Below are 23,074 nucleotides of genomic sequence, written 5' to 3'. Positions count from 1 at the left end.
TATATGCTTTAAAGTTCGACTCTTAAGTGCTGTAAAATAGAAATGGTTACTAGGAGTGCTTTGAAATATGATGTGCCTCATAGAGTTGCAGGTCAGCATTAGTGATCCAAATTTGGGGTCATTTCACTGAGGATTTCCTGAGTTACAGGCCCTACAGAAAATGGTTTCTGTGTGCTGTCTTATACTGTTAAACTGAGCGGTACTCATGACTGGATGAATCACAGATGTGGTTGAGTTTGATGGCTGTGAACTCATCCATCAATTAACATAACTAAGGGTAAGTTAATTACAAGTCCCCACCAAAGAGGAAAAAAGTTTTGGACTGAATGACTGAAGGTTGCCGCAATTTGTGAGTCATGGGTGGCAATTTTATTTTTGAGGACTATAATCAAAGTATTGAGGGAAATTGGACACATGAATGCTCCCTGGGACAGGGGACGTGTATTAGGTGCAGAGATATTTAGGGCTGCAGCAAGTCAATTTTGACTGAAAGTAGTGCATGGCACCGATTACATCTTTGGGGAACCCAAGTTTTAAGAAAATGTTCACTTCTTAGCTTGTGTAGATGGGTACTATGGAAGGATTATAGTGCACGTGTGCCACTACAGAAAAACAGAATGAGATGTTTTCTTTGCAGCCAATTTATGCTTGCCTGGGCAGTTTGGGGGAATGTGCCCATGTCACTGTTCCTGTTGAACACCCCTCCACTGATGTTTCTACTCCAGAACTTTGTACACCTGTGCAATACAAATTTTATAACTCGTATAGCTTGCTACATGTTGTCTCTGTTACAACGTGTATTTATTTTAGGTGAAGCTTACTGTGAACACAGCAGAATAATCAGCAGCCAGTCTTATCAACATTTTTGTTATATGTAGGGAGGAGCTGGAGACAGAGGACTTTGTGGGAGGGATAGAGACAAGGAGAGGAGTTGTGGCTGCAGAGGGGGCAGGAAATGAGGATGGGGTGGTAGGCAAGTGTTGGATTGGTTATTTGAGAAAATCTATATTTTACTGGTCCTAAGGCAGGGCAAGTGGCTGCTTCCAGATCTTGGAGCAATTAATGTGTTTCCAAAGACACAAAGTGGTCGTTTGCAGCTGATAGTCCAGGTACTTTGACTGCCAAGGGAAAAGAAATGTGTGTGCTGCCAGAGTTGCCAGCATGTGGATTCTGGGAGATTCCATGTTTTGCCCGCATTGCAGCATCTAACCAGTGACCTAAGAAGTTGTGATCTTCAGGTGGAGATGATCTGGGCCTTTATCCCTAGGGTACACGATACAATGTATGAGAGCAGATCTGCATCTCATCAGAGATTTGTGTGCAGGAGCTGTTTTCTCAGGTTTCGCTGAGAGTCTGAATAATTGCTACAGCCACAATATGAAAGTGATTAAGTATTGGAAGAACATTAATCAGGAAATTGGAAATGGGCTGACCAGACAATGTGCACTATATGGCATAGAAACATTACCCGCTCTGACATCTCACTTTTTCTTGGAGATGGGGCACATCTACTGGATAGGGATTAGGGGATCTTTCTCTCAAACATAAAACGCTCAGTATTTTGGAACAGAAATCCTGTCTCAGTTCTTCCACCAGCCCTATCACAAACTCCACCCTCAAACCATTTTGAAACATGACCAGGAGCCCCATTCCACTGTAACATGGTTGTCCTTCGCTCTAGGCAGTGCGTATGAGTCAGTTACAGAAGGGAGGTATCAGAGTAGCAGCCGTGTTAGTCTGTATCCGCAAAAAGAAGAACAGGAGTACTTGTGGCACCTTAGAGACTAACAAATTTATTAGAGCATAAGCTTTCGTGGACTACAGCCCACTTCTTCGGATGCATATCCGGGCTGTAGTCCACGAAAGCTTATGCTCTAATAAATTTGTTAGTCTCTAAGGTGCCACAAGTACTCCTGTTCTTCTTTTTTAGAAGGGAGGTAGTAACAGCAATAGAGATGTTTCTATACCAGGAAGTAAATGCATTCCTGGAAATGCATTCCCTACTTGTGATGTGGGGGCGGTGAGCACCTGGGTACAGTAGTGGGGAGGGGGCCAGGTTGGAGGGGGAATGCAGTTGAATGGCTCAGGGGCATGGCTAGCAAGGTGTGCCAAAACCAGCTGATGTGTTGGGAGGGAAGGCCAGCTGGTTCAATAACAAACTTGTGGGACATGTCATTTTGGCAGTTGTAGATACCAACTAATTCCTACCAACAGTGTATCTTTTTCTGTTGGATAAAAAAAATATGAAAAAACCTGGAAAATTCAATGGCAAAAAAACCCTATGTTCATTCAAAGTTAAGGTATATCGTCCCCTTGCAGAACGCTGGGTTGAACAAGACTCAAACTTCTGAACATCAGGATATCTAGAGTTAAGGTTTCTTTTGCAACCTTAACTCTGTCCTCTTTCAGCAGTTACACTCTGTTAACACACATACCTTTACTCTGCCAAGCCCACAGTTGCTGAAATGTACAAGCTCTTCACCTCCCTTTACAAGGCATTCACTCTTACCCACAGGATTCCATCGACCACTATTATAGAACAAAAAGAAAAACAAAACTGGTTGCCTTTCTTCTGTTCCCCTGGAATAGGCAGTAGCCAATGGGAATTACTTGCAAACACTCAAGGTGCAGTCAGCATGTTAGGTGTACCTAAAAGAACTGATGGAGGCAATAGTTGTGCCTGCTTGATAAAGGTGTGTTTGTGATGTAAGGAGCTGTAAGTGTGAGATAAGATCTGTGTTTTGCATCCTCTGATGTGTGAGAGCAAAAAGAAAGGACTGCAGGTGTACCTTCAGGTTCTAGTATGCATCATTTCAGTGCAGAATTGTGAACATTTAGGGCTTCTGATTTTAGGTTATAACTGATACTCTAATAAAACACCCCGGTTATGAGAAAAATGAAATGAGCAATTATCCAATAAACACAAGAAATGGTTACTCAATTCATGTTGACTTCGTCCCTTTCACAGTGCAGTTTGTTTATATAGGTAAATGTCACTGCTGCCTGGCTTATATCTAAGGGATTGTCTACCCAGAGCAGTAATGTGGACTATGGGGATGTGATTTCTAAAGCACACTAACATGTTACAATTTAACTAGTCCATGTAGATCCTGCCTTTATGCACTAAAGATTCCCTGGAGTGCTTTAACATAGTGCTATATGAAATAGCACTACGTTAAAGCGCAGTAGGGACAAATACACCAACCAGGGGTTCAATAACAAGGATGTGAAGCTTAAACTAATCATGTAGGGCATTTTTTATACCTGTAATAAAAAATTAAGTAGACAAGAATTTTGGGAAGTACCTGGAAAAAAAATCTTATCATTACAGTATACAAGAGAACCTTGAAACCCTCAGACTTCTGAACATCTACATAGAACTCAAAAAGTGCTAAAAATAAGCCTAGAAAATGAAATTAACAAACCCTGAGAAACAGAAGCTCTACATACATTATGTAATTAGCAGGACATGGGGGGGTTATTACTAAGGGTATTGTCAGTAGAGAGCTGGGATATGAGAGCAGAGTAAGCATTTATTATCCACATGGACTCAAGTGTGGTCAGTGTCGGGTGTAGCTGGATTGATTGGTCGAGGCACTAGTTAACTCTGTTTTGTAGAGATGTGTTTGTAAGATCTGTGGATTACTTTGAGGTGTGTGACGGAGCTGTGATTGTGATATGAGGAGATGGATGCTTCATACCCTCTCACGTGAGGAAAGGAAAGAGCTGCATGTGTATCCATCATTTCTTTGCAGAATTGTTATGTCAGTATCAGGACATAGGGCTTTTATTACAAAGGACGTTGTCAGCAGTGAACTAGAATATGAGAGGACTAATACTTTAATGATGGTTAAATGAAAGTGTAGGTTAAGATGTTATGCTCTAAGTATAAGGGAGTTTTAAAAGGCTGTGAAGTGATTCTTCAATTGTATACATGTGATATTCTTTCTGGGCAGTTGGCTAAGTGTGTGAGTGTATTCCAGGATCTGGAACCTCCTGAATCTTACAGTACCAAGGGCCAGTGTCGTATATGTGTATCAGATGGAATCCTGTGGGTGAGAGTGAATTAGTGGTAAAAGGAGGTGAAAAGTTTGTACATTTCAGCACCTGTGGGCTTGGCAGTGTAAAGGTGTGTGTATTAACAGGGTGTAATTGCGGCTTTGCTGATAGAGGGCAACCTTACCTCTGCATTTCCTGATTTTCAGATGCTTAACTCATCATTCTGCAGGGGGACGGCATGCCACCAAACAACTTTAACTCTTTGTTAAAGTAGTTTTTTGCCATTCAGTATTTTTAATCTGCTGATCCAATGCTACTGAGATAGACCCTGACTACTAATCAACATTAAAGAAGAAAATCTGCTAAGGTTTCAAAACCTGCATGTCAATACTTTCCTCAAGGGTCACCTGTGTAGAGTAGTTATTTTCTTAGCTAGGGCAAATATTGTCCCACTGCAGTTGCATAAATTACAAGGTTGTAGAAACTACCGTAACTCTAAGGGTAAATGTGAAAAGCACTGTAATTATTCCTCTGCATATTGCAGTACCTGATACCTTTTGGGTTATCTCATCTTTGGCAGAGCAGTCATTGATGCCTTTGACATTTTTCAAATTAGTAGGAAGCCATAGTTCTCAGGTATAGAAAAAGGCTGCCACTTACTCTAATGATACAATAACTGTATTGTCCTGATGAATTGAAGGAAGGGTATAATCTATCCCTGGTGGTTGAGTTGTTCTTAGCAAACCAATTTTGGAAACATTTGTCTAGCATCCTTTGTTCTTAAAAACTAAAATGAACCACACTAAAATAGACAGGTCAGCTTAACCATCAGTGCCCTTATAACAAATTGTATGAAAAGACACTTGAGGCATAAAGTGCTACTGTAATTCAGTTTCCCCTTAAGTATTCAGTCATTTTTCATGTTTATTTCTCTAGACTTCATATAAAAAGATTTGAAATTTCATTCCATAAGACAAATGTTTAAACAGCACTGCAACTGTTATCTTTATATAAGTAGCTAACAACAGGCACTCCAACTTCTATCATTTTCTGACATGTGGAGAGGTGTGTCCCCCAACTGTGGAAATTCCCTGACTGGATACTTGATTCATAATTATTGTATTTAATCCTAGGCAGACTGATTATTGAAGAGCAAGTATGCTGATACAATTTGTGCATAGCCTTTAGTCTATTAATAATCAGTAGTAGGAAAATACTCACACTGAATTATGTTACCCTGCAGATTTTGCCAATGCATTTCGATAGTTTTTCATATGGACCAGGTTTGAGATGGGCATTCTGAAGAATACCAAATGTTCCAGGCCATTTTAACTCTCCAGGTTTTTTTCTTAAAGTGCATTTGACTGCTGTTATTTTCTCCTGTTGTTTATTTCCATTTTTGCTCCTCATATCGCATATGACACAGAGATAAAAGCTACTAATCAAGTAAGGTAACTGAAAGTTGTCACATTTACTGAATATTCATAAATGACCTTCAGGTGTTCAGACAAAATTAGATATTGTGTCCAGAAACCTTTATTCTAAAATAATCATGTTTTTGTATAAACTGGTTTTGTTTGATTCTTTTAACAGCGATAATGGTGCTGACTTTACTTTGATAAAAGACCCGCTTCAGATCCTAGAAGAGATTGTTTCTGCAGTCCACACAAGTGCTGAAAAGGGGTAAGAATGTATATGGATACCGTTAACCTGATTTTTAGTGGGTTGTATATTATTATAGGCTCGCCCATGATCTGATCATAAGATAATCAGGTTCTCGTCCTGAAATCAGGCTACAGAGAATTGAATGTAGGGAGTTCAGTATTTTGCAAGGAACCTCAGGGTGTGTGGCTAGAATGCTCACGCTGAGGTCAAAGCTGAGCTTTGGAGATTTTTATTAAAATAAAGGAAAAAGTGATCAAAGCTCGAAACCACAGAATCAAAAAGAAATAATAGAGTTCTGTGGATACCTGTGGTATCATTCCTTACAAAAGCTGCTTAGACTTGCACATTCACACCCTTCCTTAGCGGACCTGGTGATGGGAGACAGAGGACCAGCCTTGTCTCTGGTATGCCAAATGAGTCCGATGCTTCATGTTCCTCAGTATCTGAGATGGTGGAGAAAAGGGTCAAATGTTGAGTGGCTGTTGTATTGAAAAAGCTAAGCTAAAAGCTAAAGACAAAAAGAACAAAAGGGAACTAAACTAGTTGGATAGAGTACCCCTTCGCATGGTGGTTTTGCCCTTTTATAGGGTCTTGGTACCCTTCTAAATATTCATGTCAGTGCCCAATGTTCCATGCCCAAATCTTATTTCCTCACCCATATAAGCTTAGGGCACACTTACTCTAGAGCAGGGGTAGGCAACCTATGGCATGCGTGCCGAAGGCGGCATGCGAGCTGACTTTCAGTGGCACTCTCACTGCCCGGGTCCTGGCCACCAGTCCTGGGGGCTCTGCATTTTAATTTAATTTAAGTGAATCTTCTTAAACATTTTTAAAACCTTATTTACTTTACATACAACAATAGTTTAGTTATATATTATAGACTTAGAGAAAGAGACCGTCTAAAAATGTTAAAATGTATTACTGGCACGCGAAACCTTAAATTAGAGTGACTAAATGAAGACTTGGCACACCACTTCTGAAAGGTTGCCAATCCCTGCTCTAGAGGCTAGCGTATTCATACATATTAACAGCATAGCCATACATACTAATGCCACTTAGCTCATTCTTGAAACCCGTTACCTTTGGCCTGGACCGTTACTTCCATGTCCTTGTGGTGTACCTCGTGGTTACCAATAGGTCCCAAAAATCTTTGGTAAACACATTCAATTCCCTAAAATCTAAAGGGCAACTGGTAGGCCATTTATCTATGCCAAAGGTTATAAATACTCATGCTAACTTGCTTTAGTTAATCGTACAGAATACAGGTCTTTAGGTTCCTTGCGTATGGGCTGAAATACGTCATACGAATCCTTTTGTTAACACTGTCAGATTGTTTTGGTCACAATGCTATGACAAGGTACAGTATTGAATGTGGATACTTTCCTGCAAGGGAGTATATGATGAATTTATTTCTCACATGCATTATAAGACACCCATCAGTAGTACTTGACTTTTGCATAATTTAAAAGAAAAAGCATACTATATCCTACAATCCCTTGCAATTATCAGACTGAAAGGACTAGAGCCAAGAGCCTAATTACCAGTGGGGATTGCAACATTTTGTTGGAAAACATCCGAACAAAAAGATCTATTTTGCATCCTGCTGTAAAAGTGACAGAATCCCACGGGGAATTAATTCCAAACCCTAGGGCCTGCCACCAAGAATGCCTTGATTCTAGCTCCTGGAAATTCATCCTCTGAACGACTTTCACAATCCATTAGTTACATGAAAAAGAAAGCTCTCCCACCCGTCCAGTTCCTTGTTAATAACTCCCACTCTAGGAAAAAATAAGGCTTTACTTAATTATGAATCGATCCTCATCAGTTTGCTCTACAACACTCATTACCATTATACCTATTTTTGACTAAGCCATAACCAGAAGCAGCAGGCATGAAGCAGGGGGGAAGGTAAGGTCTGTACACTGAATCATTGTTCAAACTTCTAGTGCTTTAGTGTCCTGCCAATGTTATTTATCATTTTATTGGTTCTCTTAGCATTGCTACTCTTATGGTCGTGTCAGCACTTTCATGATAACTCAGCCTTAAAATTTATTCTGGACTGAAACATGGCATACAAATCACAGTTTGAGAGAGAAAATGTAGTATACCAAACAAAACCAAAAAAAAAAAAAAAAGTGGTCTTATGGAGTTAAACAAAAAAGAAACTTAAGTCAGATATGTGTTTGTGAGCTTTTATAACTCAATGTGATGGGTGCTTTTCATTGACTTTGTGGTAAGGGGAATCTCACATCTTTTCATTGGCCTCCATAATTACACTTCTTAGCTGAGAGAACTGATCCCTGGAAGAAGTGCTGAGCCAGGGCTTTTGCAAATTGCTTATCTAAAGTAACACTGTGCATGGGGAAGAGGCAGAACTCCCTCCTCCTCCCCCCACACACATTAAGGTATGTCTGCACAGCAGCTGAGAGATGTGATTTCTAGCAGAGGTGAATATAAACTTATTTCAGAGTAGTAGCTGTGTTAGTCCATATCCACAAAAAGAACAGGAGTACTTGTGGCACCTTAGAGACTAACAAATGTATTTGAGCATAAGCTTTTGTGAGCTACAGCCCACTTCATCAGATGCATAGAATGGAGCATATAGTAAGGAAATATATATGCTCATACAGAGAACGTGAAAAGGTGGGAGTTGTCCTACCCCATTACAGACAGTTTGACAAGAGGTGTGAGAATGCTTAACATGGGGAAATAGATTCAATGTGTGTAATGGCTCAGCCATTCCCAGTCTCTATTTAAGCCTAAGTTGATGGTGTCTAATTTGCATATGAATTCAAGTTCAGCAGTTTCTTGTTGGAGTCTGTTTTTGAAGCTTTTCTGTGGCAAAACTTGTTAGTTCTCTTTGAGCTAGTGTCTAAAACTAGCAGTGGACATGGTAGCACAGGCTGCAACTTGGGCTAGCTGCCCCAGTACATCTCTCGGGGGTCAGGCAGGTCTGTATTTGAGTGCCTAGCCACAGCCACACTACTATATGCAGGTGCTAGTACTGGCTCTGGGAATCACACCTCCCTGCTGCTTTGTAGACATACCCATACTTAAGTACCATTGTCAAGCAACTCTATATAAAGGGCAGGTTGGGGCATGCTGAGCAGGGAACATTAGCTGCGCCCCAGCTCAGCTTAGTTGTAGAAGATCTGAAATGAGTGACTTTAGACCCTGTCCTTGGCAGACAGCAGCAATGGACTTACAGTTGAGAAAACAGAGTCTAATAGGATCCTCACTTCCACCTCCGTTTAGCACCTCAACAAATAAAGTGAGCAGTGTGTGTGTGTGCAGGTGTCCAGATTAGAGTTGAGAATTGGCTATTCTAAAAATGGCTAGATAAATTAAACTATTGCCAGTTTTTTCTTCCATAACCTATAACAACTTTGTTTGTTTTTAACCCCAAACAGCCTAATAGGAAACTGCAGTTTAAAGATGCTCCGCTGTGCATTATTTCTTTCCGCGTGTTTTAGTAAGCATTTTTATGGCTCATACACATCTTTGATATAGAAGCCGTCTCATCGTGTGCTTGATAACCATGTAATGGGTGGGGAAATCCAAATATTACAGTAACCAGACAGACCAAAACTGTATAATAAATGCTTTAAAACCTGCATAATCCTGTATTTCTCTTTCAGTTCCTATTATAGGAAACTCCAAAACACACATGATTTTCAGAAGCAATTCCAGAGAACCTGGTTATAGCACTGAGGTATAGACCTACTCCTCCCATTTAAGATAGTGGAAAATTTCTCATTAACTTGAGTTAGAGCAGGATTGAGTGCTTCAAGTAATAGTCCATCACAAATAGGCACACTTATAGGTGAGTTTAGGAATACACAATACAAAAGAGAGGCCAATATAATCTGTGTCCTGAATGTTAGGAAAACTCACTGACTCTCCATGCATTTCTTGGCTTTCACTTCTTGTTCATAAGTGTTTGTATAGAGAACTTGAGGTCAAGAGAATGGTGCATGACTGATCTTGGCTTCTTCTCAGTAGCTAGCACTAGGGTCTGAGAGTCAGCCAGTCCACCCTTAGCACAGAATGGAGTTTAAATTTCAATCTCATAAATACCAGGTCTATTAGGTCTTGAATACTTCAAGAAATTACTGATATAAATGTACCACTGTAATTATACCTGTACACTCCCCATGTGGACACTCTTATTTGAGAGTGAGTTGCCTTTTTCTAATGTAGCTTATGTAGCTTTCATTTAATTTTGTTCAGCAAATTCCTTCCCAGTCTGTCTCCACCTCCTCCCCCTCCCACCCCCCCAGAATATTTATTTGATTCCAGTTAGAAGGCAGAATTGCCAGTTTTTCATCTCAATTACACACAAATTGGCCTCCTCATATGGTTGGGCCTGTTGTGTGGGGGGCTGTAGAAATGGTCCAGGTTCCTGTTCTTTGTCCCATTTTTTAACATCAATGCTACCCCACTTGAGTCCTTAGTTGCAGCAACATTTCTGGTCAAAAGAGGCCTCATCACCTTTCCCATTGCTTGACAGACATATCACTGGAATGGGTGCAATGGTTCACTGTGTAGTTAAGCTTCAAATGCAATTTCCATAATAACACTCTCCATGTCCAACCTATTTGGGGATTGCTCTTTTTCAAATTCATTTGTGGGTGAAATTTTCAATTTTTATTAGTCCAGAGATTATTTTGATTTAAATTTGGATAAAAAAAAATGGTTATAACACAGATCGTGACAAACCACCCTATTCAGTGCTAATTTGAACTGTTTCCTTTTGAAAGGAGCTGTCTGGAGTCTCTCAGTTTGTGTACACTGCTAACACTGTGGCATTTAAACACTAATCAAGTGTGAAAATCAATGTGACTATGGAAAAGATTACTCAGATTCATTTAAACATACTTGCTTACTTCCTTATACTTCAACTATTAAGACAGCAAAGTATAAAGCTTCTGCTTCAAGAAAGTCATAAAAAATTGAGACGTGAGCTTGCCTAACTTTTGAGAAATATTCCAACAGTTGCTTTTCATTTTCACAGTTTTAATTTATGGTTTGAATGCCACTCGTTCAGCAGAGTAATTTCTAATTTAGCTCAAGTTCTGAGATAGATAAGATAATAATAGAGGCTAAATAATATTGAAATCCTCACAACTGAAAACTTAAACTGTCAATGTTTATTACTTCAGACCTTCAAGATAGGATAAATTGGTGTTTTCTGACTAATACTACTTTGCCATCTGTCTTGTTAGGACAAATAAAGGAACATTAGTTATAAATTACATTTCACGTGGAGCCACTTTCTTAAAAAAAAAAAAAAACCAACCCAATGATAGTTTGAAATATTACCAAAGAATAGCAGAACATTGTTTACAGATTTATTACATGATAGTTTGGAGTCTGTATAGGACTGTGGACTCTTGCCTACAACTATTCGCTGATTTTACTAACTTGTACACTGTAAACACAGTTTAATAATCAGAATGCATTTATTCTAATGTACTTCATTATATGATATAATCTATTCATATTAATTTATTTTCATTATCCGCAGTGCCAACCCCCCCTAATTTAATTATAAAACACCTCTTTTTCTTCAGGCAGTGAACCTATGGGTGCTCCACTTCAGGCCCCTCTCGCACTCTTCATCGGAGATTTTCAGTTAGCATTGTCCATTCAGCCTACGCATGCACCCTGTGCCTCCTCACACCAAATACTGAGGCTATGGAAGTGTGAGGGCAAACCACTCTCAGGTACTTCTCAACTGCCTCAGCCTTAGACACAGCACTAGTCTGGATTTACAACTGTGCCAATTTGTCCACATCCTGTCCTTTGGAGACCACATTGCCTATTTCCAGCATGCTTGGAGGCAGATCACTACAGACAAGTGGATCATACAGGTCATAATATAGGACTATGCCATCCATTTTACATCACTCCCTCCTTTCCACCCCCCTTCCCTGTCCCTCTTCAGGGACTTCTCTCTCAAGCTTTTATTGAGACAAAATTGAACTCTCTCCTTCGATTAGGAGCAATACTGCTGGTTTCTCCTCCTTCAAGGGATTTTACTCAAAGTATTTCCTTGTGCCAAAGAAGGATGGAGGTTGGAGACCGATCTTATATCTAAGATTTCTACACAAGTTTGTAAAGTTTCAAAAGTTTAAAACGGTGACTCTGGCAGCTATAATTCCTTCACTAGAGAAAGGGTATTGATTTTCAGCCCTCAGCCTACAAGATGCCTATTTCCATATAATGATATACCAATTGCACAGGAATTACCTATGCTTCACTATAGATCAGGATCATTTTCAACGGGTGCTTCCTTTTGGCCTTTCCTTGGCCCCAAGGTTGTTCTAAAAAGTCCTGGCAGTAGTGGCTGCTTACCTCGAACAAGAAGCGATCCTTGTCTTCCCAGACCTCCACAACTAGCTGCTCAAGGGCTGTTCTAACACAGCCAGAATTATCCTTATAGTGCCTAAGGGACAAGCTTGGCACCCTTAACTGCTTCACCTATGTATCCAACTGTTGTTCTAGCTCCCAGCCATTTCTCATCTCCTGTAACGGGATGCAGATCATGTGGTTCTTCCCAGCCTAGTGGTTCTCCACCTCAGGGTATGACTCCTCAATGGTTCACAGGGCTAGAATCCTCCTGTTCTACTGAAGTACAACAGTATGACTGAATAGCCCAAAGAAATCAACCAGAACTACTTTCTGCAGAAATGGAAAAGATCCTTCCATTGTTGTTGTCATCGCTGCCTCCTGCCTGATTTGGTGCCACTTTACCATTTTGGATTATCTGTTGCATCTAAAGAAATCAGGGTTATCTATTAGTTCAACTAAGATCCATTTGGCCACAGAATCAGCCTTTCATCCTCCATTAGAAGGATTCTCCATATTTGCTCATCCAGTATCATCTAGGTTTATAGATCAGAAGGTCTAATATCTTACTCCATTAGGATGTAATCCACTCTATTGAGCCAATACCTTTGGCTAATAACACACACTGATACATAGTCCTTATATGATAAATTACCTCAAATTATTTGTCCAAATGTAAATGTTAAAAAATTAGTTATCTAGTCCATATTACCTATTACCTATTGCCAGACAGAGTTTGAGTCATTTAAATGAATGCTGAATGCCCTTCTAAGATACCTGTTCCCATTCCAATACCTCCAATATCAGTTTTCTATGTCTGTACTCAAACATTTCCAGATTTATTTTGAGGGGGATGAGGGAGAGCAGAATGAAATATAAACTTCTGCAGGATAGGACAGAAACCAGGGAACTGGTCCTCTGGACTTTCCCTGAAAGTGATTGGGGAGAGGAGCCCACCCAGAATATCTGGTTGGAGTTCGGACATGGTTATAAATAGAGCAGCCATCCTAACCTACTGTTCCATTGAGGTCAGTCCCCTTTACAATTTCAACAAAGGCCAAATCCTGTACGCCACTGAGGTTTGTTTGTTTTTTTAAATAAAGGTACCCAATTCCATTGAAAACTTTGCAAATCTTGACTACAAGGGTTGAAAATATGCTTTAATTTCTTAATTGCTTCCAAACAGAGACATCAAAATCTCCTGTCCTAACAACCTATCCGAGAGTTAGTGTGCAGCAAGCTGGGGGTCTGAATCAGTGTGCCATGGAACTCCTAGGGGCATGGCAGCAGGGCCACTCTGCCAATTAGTGTGCAACAAGGTTGTGCACTGTAGATTCACACCCTGGCTTGCATTGCACTAAGTCGCCATGTAGATAAGCCCCTAGGTTATCAATACTGTGCCCTTGGTCATACTCTCATGGCCCTATGGTGAAGAATAGTATTTTTTCCTCACATAGAGCTATTCTCAGGCTTGAAATGATTCAAGCAATTGAGACCTCAATGTAAACAAAACCAGGTGTTTAGATACTCTTACAGTTACAACACTGTTGTCTCCACACTAGAGTAGGAAGATCTGGAGCAAATGTTGCCCACCTTTGAAGATGTGCATAAGACTCAGACAAACAGGCAGATCTAAAGGACTAATTGCCAAATTGTACAGTAGTGGATGACACTAAAATAGATGAGTCACAATATATAAAAGAATTTCAGGAAACCACAGAGAATGGTACTTTGGCTGGTGTCCTCCAGTATGCCAGAAAATACCACCTCGTCATTGATGAGTGAATTCCAATGGAAAGTGCTTGTGTGCTTCTCCAGTCTATATCTTGGTAATGGCAACAGAATGAACCAAAACCACCTGAATTCCTGTGTTAGAAGTTGTGGACAGTTCACTCGCTATGCACATTACATCCCTTTTGGGTTTCTCCAGAGATCCAAACATGAAAGTTGAAAGAAAACATTTGATAATTGTTCAATAAAAACCTTACCTACCGTGGACAATAGTATGGTTTTTTTTTTTTACTGGTAGGTAAAACATTACCTCTCTTGCCTTATATTCCTTGTACTGTTCTTAGTGCATAATGAAGGATACTGCTTGATCTCATATTTAAAAAGGTAAAAGAAATCTGTGCAATTGTATACCACTGTATTGTTTTCCAGAGGGCACTCCCTCAAACCTTTCCAACAAAGAATAAACACTGTGCAGAATATTAACAACTGCAAGAAAATGCATCACTATGCCAGTGCTCATTTAAGAAAACCTTGCATCTGAGGTGCAACTAGAATACAAGAAACTAGATAGTCTGAAAGCAATATTCTAGCCAAAGGAGAAAAAAAATCCAACAAATGAGAAATGGCACTAATCACAGCTGGATTTTTATAGTCCCAATTTCTATTTGAGGATTGCTGGGCTCTTGCCAATATTTATACAGGTCAACCATAATGGCCCAAAGCTAAAATCAGCTCTGCACCCAAATATGGTGCGAACTTGTTATCTAGTTACTGATATTTATATAGAATGATTCTGTCCCAACCATTCATTTCCCTAGCTGTGGAATATTAAACCATCCCTACAATATCTGCCATTTACAGACTCTTGGATCACAATGCCACAACAAATACTTATCTATACACATTTGTCTAGAGATTATATCCTACAGCAAATTATTTATATTCTGCATGGATAGAGCATTGTGACACTAACTGTGCATCAAACTCTGCATAACAATCTTGTGACAAAACAAATTGTATCATAGTACTTGCCTGTGCATCTATGATATTGCCATATGTTTTTAACCTAGGTACCTATCTGTAAATGTTTTTTTAAGATACAAAGATCATATTAAAAGAGAGGGAAAGTTTGATGCCAAGCTAATTACCTTACAGGGAAGATCCAGTCTTCAGAAACTATGCAAATGACATTAGTGTTTCTTTTCAAGCATTAAAAAGTGACAGGATATTTCTACAACCTTAGTTTTGAATTGTGGTGCAATTGAAGGGAACAGAGTACTGTAGATGTGATATGTGTTGGATTTATTAAAGTAAATGACAGTGTCTCAATCTTGTTTGAAAGATTAATTCAAATTTACTTGAGTATGAATGCTGTCAAATGAACTGAAAACTAGCTAAAAGCATAAATGGATAGATAACAGAATTTGATCATTTTAGATTCAAGTTCTGTAAAAAAGTTGTGCTGTGTGTCTCCTACATATACATTTTTAGCATCCTCTTCCTTTCCCACTAAGAACAGACATTGGTGCTCATTGGCAGCCATACATTTGTTAGACTAAAATAATCCATAGATTCTCATGGAAGAATATTTAATTGGCTCCTTGCTAATTGTAATAACATTAACTAATTTAAATATTTCAGAATGAAAGGATTACAAAAATGTCATCTAATATAATTTAGAGTAGAAATGCATGAGAAGAATCCATTACTGCTTAGTAAACAGCAGAAGCATTAATACAAGCCATGCTCAGATGAATAAGAATCATGTTAAAACCATTTTGCAATGCACATGGATGTCTGTATCAGGGCAGCTGAGGTCAACAGAAAAGAGGGGAAGCTTTTATGTAAATACCTTTAGGAATAATGAACCTAGAAAAATACCAAAAATATGTTTAAAAGAACTAGGATTATTTCTAAACAGTGTTTTCTCCGATTTAATTGTTAGATGATGCTTCAGCTGCTTTTTTAAAATGTAATGAATTCAGTCACTGCTATATCTTATCTTCAGTATTTGAAATGAATGTTTCTGTAGTTTTTGTGCGATATTAATGATTTAATTATCCACAATGACAAAATGCACTACTTGGTTCTAAAATACAGCTTAGCCCTTAATTTTCACCTGTAAAACCCTAAAGGGTTTGGGGACTGGCTTACCTAAAAGAGTCTCTCTCTTCTTGTGTGATGATGGGATAGTTGAGATTCCCCCAAAGCACTCAACCTGCCTGCCCCTTGTATGCCAGTGGGAGCTGGTGATGTAGTATTTTGGTTGGGAAGGGCAGAGAGAGCAACACCCCCATTCCCCCAAACTTTTCATAAGATTCCTGATTGTTTAAGGTAATTACAAAATTATTAAATCAGGTTTAATTCTACTAATTTTGCAATTACATTTAAAAACTGGGAAGATTGTGTGTGTTACTAACCACTTGGGTCTGATAAACACAGTGCCATAGCCATGCGAGGATGTTTTTGACCACTGCTGGGGGTTCCTATGCCAGGGCACCCACAGCCCATCAGTATGCATGTCATGCATGGTGCATACCATTTTTGTCGGCCAGACTGGGGGAGACGTTGCATTGGTGAGATCTCCTGATAAGATGAGCCCATCCCAAGCCGATGTACCTTCATGGGGCATGAACGCATGGCTGCTGCCAGCACCATCGCTGCAGAGAGCAGAGTGCTGGACTGAGAGCACTAGCTCAGGCAACGTACTTCCCCCCCCCCCCCCACAAGGCTTGTTACCCTTTCAAAGAAAGGTATTAGATTGGTTTGACATGATTTGTTCTTGACAAATCCATGTTGAATGTTACTTACCACCTTATTATCTTCTAGTTGTAATTCCTCTGTAATTTTTTTTTCATAAACATTCCTACAAGTTTCAGAACAAGGTTTTCATTTCTGGAAGGGTCATGACTGGAACTCCTTTCCCACTTGCTTCATCAGTGCCATGGTTTGATGACTTTTGGAGGACATGTGAGATGACCCTGTGTTCTCAGGCCTTTCCTGGAGGGTTTTGTTGGCATTGACTGATGAATGGGAGATGATTATGATAGGCTGGTTGGAGGTGAGGCAATGAACAGGTATCTAATGAAAGCCATTTGGGGTGACACTGGTATAGTAGATAAGTTGGGGTTTCCAAGGATTCAAAGATTAGTTTAAGATTCCTTTAGGAATCTGTTAAAATATGCATGTTTGTTTTAAGTATACAATGTGCATAGAGTCAGTAGGAGTGCAGTATATTTATTTAGATAAATAAATACAATTTGACATAATTATTTAAATTATTCCAACTACTCAATAGCATTGTTTAGACCAAAAATGTAGAAAAACAATATCCTAGAACTGCATCTTTAGAAGTAGTGGCAATACTTCCCTGCCTGCCACCCCTTTTGGCATCCTTCTCAGAAAATATCACAAAAGAAACAGTACAGTCTATTGATTTGTGAATATACTTTTAAAAAAAATTGTATGTAATTTCACACCTGTATCTGTCACATACGTTAGTATATCTTGAATGCTTATAACTATTCATCATATTGCATATTTAACAGATACTTCCTTGTATACTGTGTGAATTCAAAATAAACATCCTTATGCATATATACTTTAGCTCAGTTGATAGCTGTGCAACCTGGCTAACATCCTATGGACAAAGTAGAGAATATACTTCTTGGAGTTAAAAGAAGCATCGAGTCTTTAATGTTGGTTTTATTATTACATTTATTTAAAATACAATTATTTTAATATCATAAAATCCCCAAATTATTAAAATTATTATAAATTGTGTTCAAAGTATTATGTGTCCCCTTTTATCTGTTTACTTTTACATTTTGTATTACAACTATTGGAATGACCTCATTTGGAATGGAATCATGAAAAAACAATTCCTTCATGAGATTAATAAATGCTTGAGAAGTTTTATTTCTCTGTAGTTCATATTATGTTAAATATTGAAATGTGTTTTGCTTTCTATATGCTAGGAAGACATAATATTCCCTGATTAAACTCTTACAGTTTAGAAAATAGTGTTTTTATGTATAGCTGGTTCTTCATGATTCCTCTGTGATGACTCTTAAAATTGATTAGTGTAGGAAAATTTAAAGAACTTAGAATGGATTTTTAACTGAGGGTATATCTATTTAAATAGCTGTAGTAGATGTGTGTTTCATTTGATGTTTGCAGGATGGATGTATATGAATTCTCTTCCCAACAAGTTTCATTTTTAACATGATAATTTCTTCTCCGAATCCATGATCATCTATATTGTCACTTATCCCAGATCAGTCCTTTTGATTGATCTTGTAGTGCTAGTTCTTAAAATCAGAATGGCATGATAGTGAAGTTGGCATGCAATTAATTTAATTTGAGAACTTCTTTATTTATTTTCATGTTCATAAAGCAGCAGAGTGGGTTAAGTTCCACAGGTTAACAGTCTCTATTTCAAGGTAGCCAAATATGTAACCAAGTAACATAATCAATAATACAGAAGACAATGCAATTCAGAGGCACTGAATCTCTGTGGTTGTGTTCAGGTAAGTCTAACTCACAGCTGCTTATGCCACAATCAGAATTAGAAGAGTTTACAATGTCCCATTAAAGTTGTTCACAGCTAAACACAGGACATATTTGTTATGTGGCTATCAGTGATAATGTCTTTAGAAAATGGATTAAAATGACTAAGTATTAATTAAAGCTGAACCATTTTATTTGGATTACAGGGAGAAACTAGTTTCTTCAGATGATCTATTGGAGTGGTTGAGACCTTTCTGTGGTGATAATTCCTTGCCAGTGAAGCCCCGCATTAAGGTGCTGCAGATTATGGAGCAAGCATTTCATCTCAGTGATGAGGATAGCAGGCTACTTGTGTTCTTCAGAACTCAAGCTGTGCTCAAAGCCTGTTGGCCTGAGACAAAGGTATTATTATTTACCCTAACATTAAATGATAGTGTATTACCGTGTTTCTCTTTTAAAAACTGTATGATTGAACTTTGTCAGTTTTGTAGTATGAACCATATAGGCAGTTACAAATGCATGCTATCAACAAATGAAGTAGCCCTTTTTCTATCCTCATACCAACCCAGGATTGTAACAAATTGTGACCTGAATTAAAAAAAAATGTAACTAGGAGTAGTTAAATACTGCCTCACTTATGGGCTGAGCATCCTCAGCTCCCACTCCCTTTAGTGGGGACCAAGGACACTTGATACCAAACAGAAGCATGCCCTGTGCCTTTTTTTCTTTCTTTCTTTTTTATCCCCCCTCCCACCCTCTATATACCCCTCCGGTATTTGCCGTTTTTTCTTCCCCCTCTTCTGCCACTTTCCCCTGTCCCCTCTGTGGTGTACTGTGGTGTGCATTCTAGTGGTTAGAGCAGGAATTGTAAATGTGACATTTAGATTCTCTTCCAGACCCTTTGACCTTAGATATGAAATTTATCTTGTCTGTGATTCATGTTAACTGTCCTTAAAAGAGAGCTAGTAAGTGTAATCTCACAAAGGTGTAATGCAAGGGTTAATTAATATTGTGTTTATACATGACTTTGAGATCCTCAGATAGAAGTACTTTGTCATAATCACAGGGCTGCTTGAACCTATGTCCCCTTTCTGGTCTCCCTAAGTACACACCCTCAGCTATTGCCCACATGCCCTTTACCTGACTTGGGGGTGGAATTTTGCAGTTCTGTTCTTAGACTAGGAAGTGGGTGCAACATACCCCATGTATACCTGCCATTTATTGCTGTGCAGGTTTGATTGGGCACCTGTGTTTCGTCCCTTTGGGAGTCTGTGACTAGTGTTATACAGTGACAAGCAGCCTTCTTTGAACTAGTAGGTTTATTTAGCAAATGGAAACAAAGCAATTGGGAAAATTATTTTCAAATAACAAATACCCTATTTACATTTTTACTCATTTAATTCTACTCTTTCCTATAAGCTAACTTAGATAGTTTTCTGTCTTGAGTTAAAGGAACAGAACAGGCCCAACTTCCATCCTTTTAGCAAAACCAAGAGTTCTTGGGACCCAGGCTGGACTCAGTTTTCCTTCCAGAGAGAGTGTCACCTTGTCTGTTTTCCCCCTCAGGAAAATTCCCTTTTCTCAAAGCCCCACCCTCACTGTGTGTGCTTGAGCCACATTAGAAAATTATGTTGGTTTAATTACACTGCTCAGGTGTGTGAAAAATTGTTAAGCCAACCTAAGAGTAGGTCTATACTTACCTCCGGGTCCGGCGGTAAGCAATCGATCTTCTGGGATCGATTTATCGCGTCTTGTCTAGACGCAATAAATCGATCCTGGATCGATCCCGGAAGTGCTTGCCGTCGACGCCGGTACTCCTGCTCCGTGAGAGGAGTACGCAGAATCGACGGGGGAGCCTGCCTGCGCATGTGGACTCGCAGTAAGTTCGAACTAAGATAGTTCAACTTCAGCTACATGAATAATGTAGCTGAAGTTGCGTATCTTAGTTGGAAGTGGAGGGTTAGTGTGGACCAGCCCTGTGTCCCTGTTTTAGACAGTGCTAGGTTGATAGAAGAATTCTGTTATCATAGCTACTGACTTTCGGGGAAGTGAAGTACCTAAGCTGACAGGGAGAATCCCTCCCGTCCGCTTAAGTAGGGTCTACACTGAATCACTACAGTGGTGCAGCTGTGTATCTGTAGCATTTTAAGTGTAGACAAGCCTTGGGTCTCTGCTGAAACTGTCTTCTCTCCCTAGCATTCTAACACATCATCTCAGACTATGTTTTCACTAAAAAAGCTGCAGCAGTGCAGTGCGGCTGCAGCAGTGCAGTGTAGACACTCACAACAGTGAGTTAGTTCAATCAGGGAGGGTGAGGTGCTCTGCTAGCAGTTGAGGTGTGAACACCAAGGGAGGAGAAACTGCTTCTGTAGTTGGTTAGAGTTCTCCCATCGCTGTAGTTAATCCACCTCTCCAGCAGGCATTACTGTAGGTGATGGCCAGTGGAGTTCTGTTGGTACCTTCATGCCTCCAGCTTCCACCCCGGTCACACCACACAATCCATCGTCTACAGCCAAGCACTGAGGTACAATCGCATCTGCTCCAACCCCTCAGACAGAGACCAACACCTACAAGATCTTCACCAAGCATTCTCAAAACTACGATACCCACACAAGGAAATAAAGAAACAAATCAACAGAGCCAGACGTGTACCCAGAAGCCTCCTGCTACAAGACAGGCCCAGAAGAGAAACGAACAGAACTCCACTGGCCATCACCTACAGTCCTCAGCTTAAACCTCTCCAACGCATCATCAGTGATCTACAACGCATCCTGGACAATGATCCCTCACTTTCACAGACCTTGGGAGGCAGGCCAGTCCTCGCCCACAGACAACCTGCCAACCTTAAGCAGATCCTCACCAGCAACCACGCACCGCACCATAACAACTCTAACTCAGGAACCAACCCATGCAACAAACCTCGATGCCAACTCTGCTCACATATCTACACCAGCAACACCATCACAGGACCTAACCAGATCAGCTACAACATCACCGGCTCATTCACCTGCACGTCCACTAATGTTATATATACTATCATATGCCAGCAATGCCCCTCTGCTATGTACATTGGCCAAACTGGACAGTCACTACGCAAGAGGATAAATGGACACAAGTCAGATATCAGGAATGGCAATATACAAAAACCTGTAGGAGAACACTTCAACCTCCCTGGCCACACAATAGCAGATGTTAAGGTAGCCATCTTACAGCAAAAAAACTTCAGGACCAGACTCCAAAGAGAAACTGCTGAGCTCCAGTTCATTTGCAAATTTGACACCATCAGATCAGGATTAAACAAAGACTGTGAATGGCTATCCAACTACAGAAGCAGTTTCTCCTCCCTTGGTGTTCACACCTCAACTGCTAGCAGAGCACCTCACCCTCCCTGATTGAATTAACCTCGTTATCTCCATACTGATTTATACCTGCCTCTGGAGATTTCCATTACTTGCATCTGAAGAAGTGAGGTTCTTACCCACGAAAGCTTATGCTCCCAATACTTCTGTTAGTCTTAAAGGTGCCACAGGACCCTCAGATGACAGAGACCACCTCTGGCAGTATATTGCCCTCTAACATCTTTGAGCAGGGGGTTGGACTAGATGACCTCCTGAGGTCTCCTAATCTTCTATGATTCTATGTTGTGTTTGGATATTGGTTAGCTACTTCCTTCCCGTACCTCTAATTGCATGTCTTAGTGGTCTCCCATCCAAATAGCGACCTATGCCAACCCTGCTGAGTTTGTGAGATCCAACAGGATGTTAGCTGTATGGCTGAAGACAACACCCCAACTTTCATAAGAATTGTGTAACACAAGTATACAAGACCCAGGTAGGAGATGGAACTGCCTGTAGTTCTTTCCCTTTTACAAAACTGAATGTACTTTTTTTTTTCTTGGAAGAGAGAGAAATGTGTGCCCTTCTTGTTCTCATCACAGAAAGGTCAAATTCAGATAGCAGCAAGAAGAAATAGATAAATATAGTGTATGTTCTTTAAAATATTGTGCTTTGTAGAGGGAACTGTTCCAGCTATTATTAGTATGGGGAAGGGAAGGCATAGAAAATTATCTTGCAAAAATGCTGCTACAGGTCAGATACCCCTCATAGCACAAGGCAATTCATCTATCCCGTCAATGTTTTACTCTTCAGTTGCTGAGCAAACAAGGCATAAATAAGAAAGAGTCTAGTAATACCTTGTAACAAACAGCCAAGTGTGTACTCTGTACCCAGTAAGCTCAAATCTTTCAGAACTAATAAGCTATGGGTTTTGTTTCTTAAAGTTTTAAAAACAGTTTGTATGTTTGACATAAGCAATAGCTGTTATTTAGGCTTTTCCTGATACAGAGTATGTCAAAGGACACCTCTCAGTATAATTTTTAACAAGTTTCAGTATTCATATCATTACAGTGTAGATGCAATAATGTACACATTTGGATCATCTAGCAAGCTCAAAGCTTTGGTTCTGGAGAATTTCGGGTGCTTTACCCTGAACAACTAGTGAAATGATTCAGAGTGACAGCATATAGAATGGTATGTCTAGCAGGTACCAGTTGAAGTTCTTTTTACCATTTCTAAAGAAAACAATTTAATGAACTTCCTTTTTGTGTGCATGTAATATCATGGGTTGGTGAGTAACCCAGAATATGGTACTGAGTGAGTTGTTGTATTTGAAAAAGGAAATGGAGACACCATGAGAGTAAATAAGCCTGGTTTTTAGTTCCTGAGCCTTCACAAATTAACACATCCACACTGATAGTGGGATATCTCTCGAGTCATCAAATTTTGCAGATTAGCAAGTTAGTTTCCACATATAGTAAAAA

General features: G+C 39.6%; 1 protein-coding gene across 2 annotated transcripts in view; it reads left to right on the top strand.

The window, feature by feature from the left end:
- The window catches only part of NBAS (NBAS subunit of NRZ tethering complex), a 356,127-nt gene that overhangs the window by 262,055 nt on the left and 70,998 nt on the right, over positions 1-23,074 (top strand). For both annotated transcript variants that reach the window (XM_054023471.1, XM_054023470.1), the window contains 2 exons: positions 5,593-5,682; positions 18,462-18,657. In XM_054023471.1, the coding sequence (XP_053879446.1) occupies positions 5,593-5,682; positions 18,462-18,657 (286 nt within the window). The remainder of the gene's footprint in view (positions 1-5,592; positions 5,683-18,461; positions 18,658-23,074) is intronic.

Source organism: Malaclemys terrapin, chromosome 3, assembly GCF_027887155.1.
Source record: "Malaclemys terrapin pileata isolate rMalTer1 chromosome 3, rMalTer1.hap1, whole genome shotgun sequence".
Lineage (NCBI taxonomy): Eukaryota > Metazoa > Chordata > Testudines > Emydidae > Malaclemys > Malaclemys terrapin.
The sequence above is the reverse complement of the archived record's forward strand: the minus strand, read 5'-3'. Positions and strand labels throughout refer to the sequence as shown.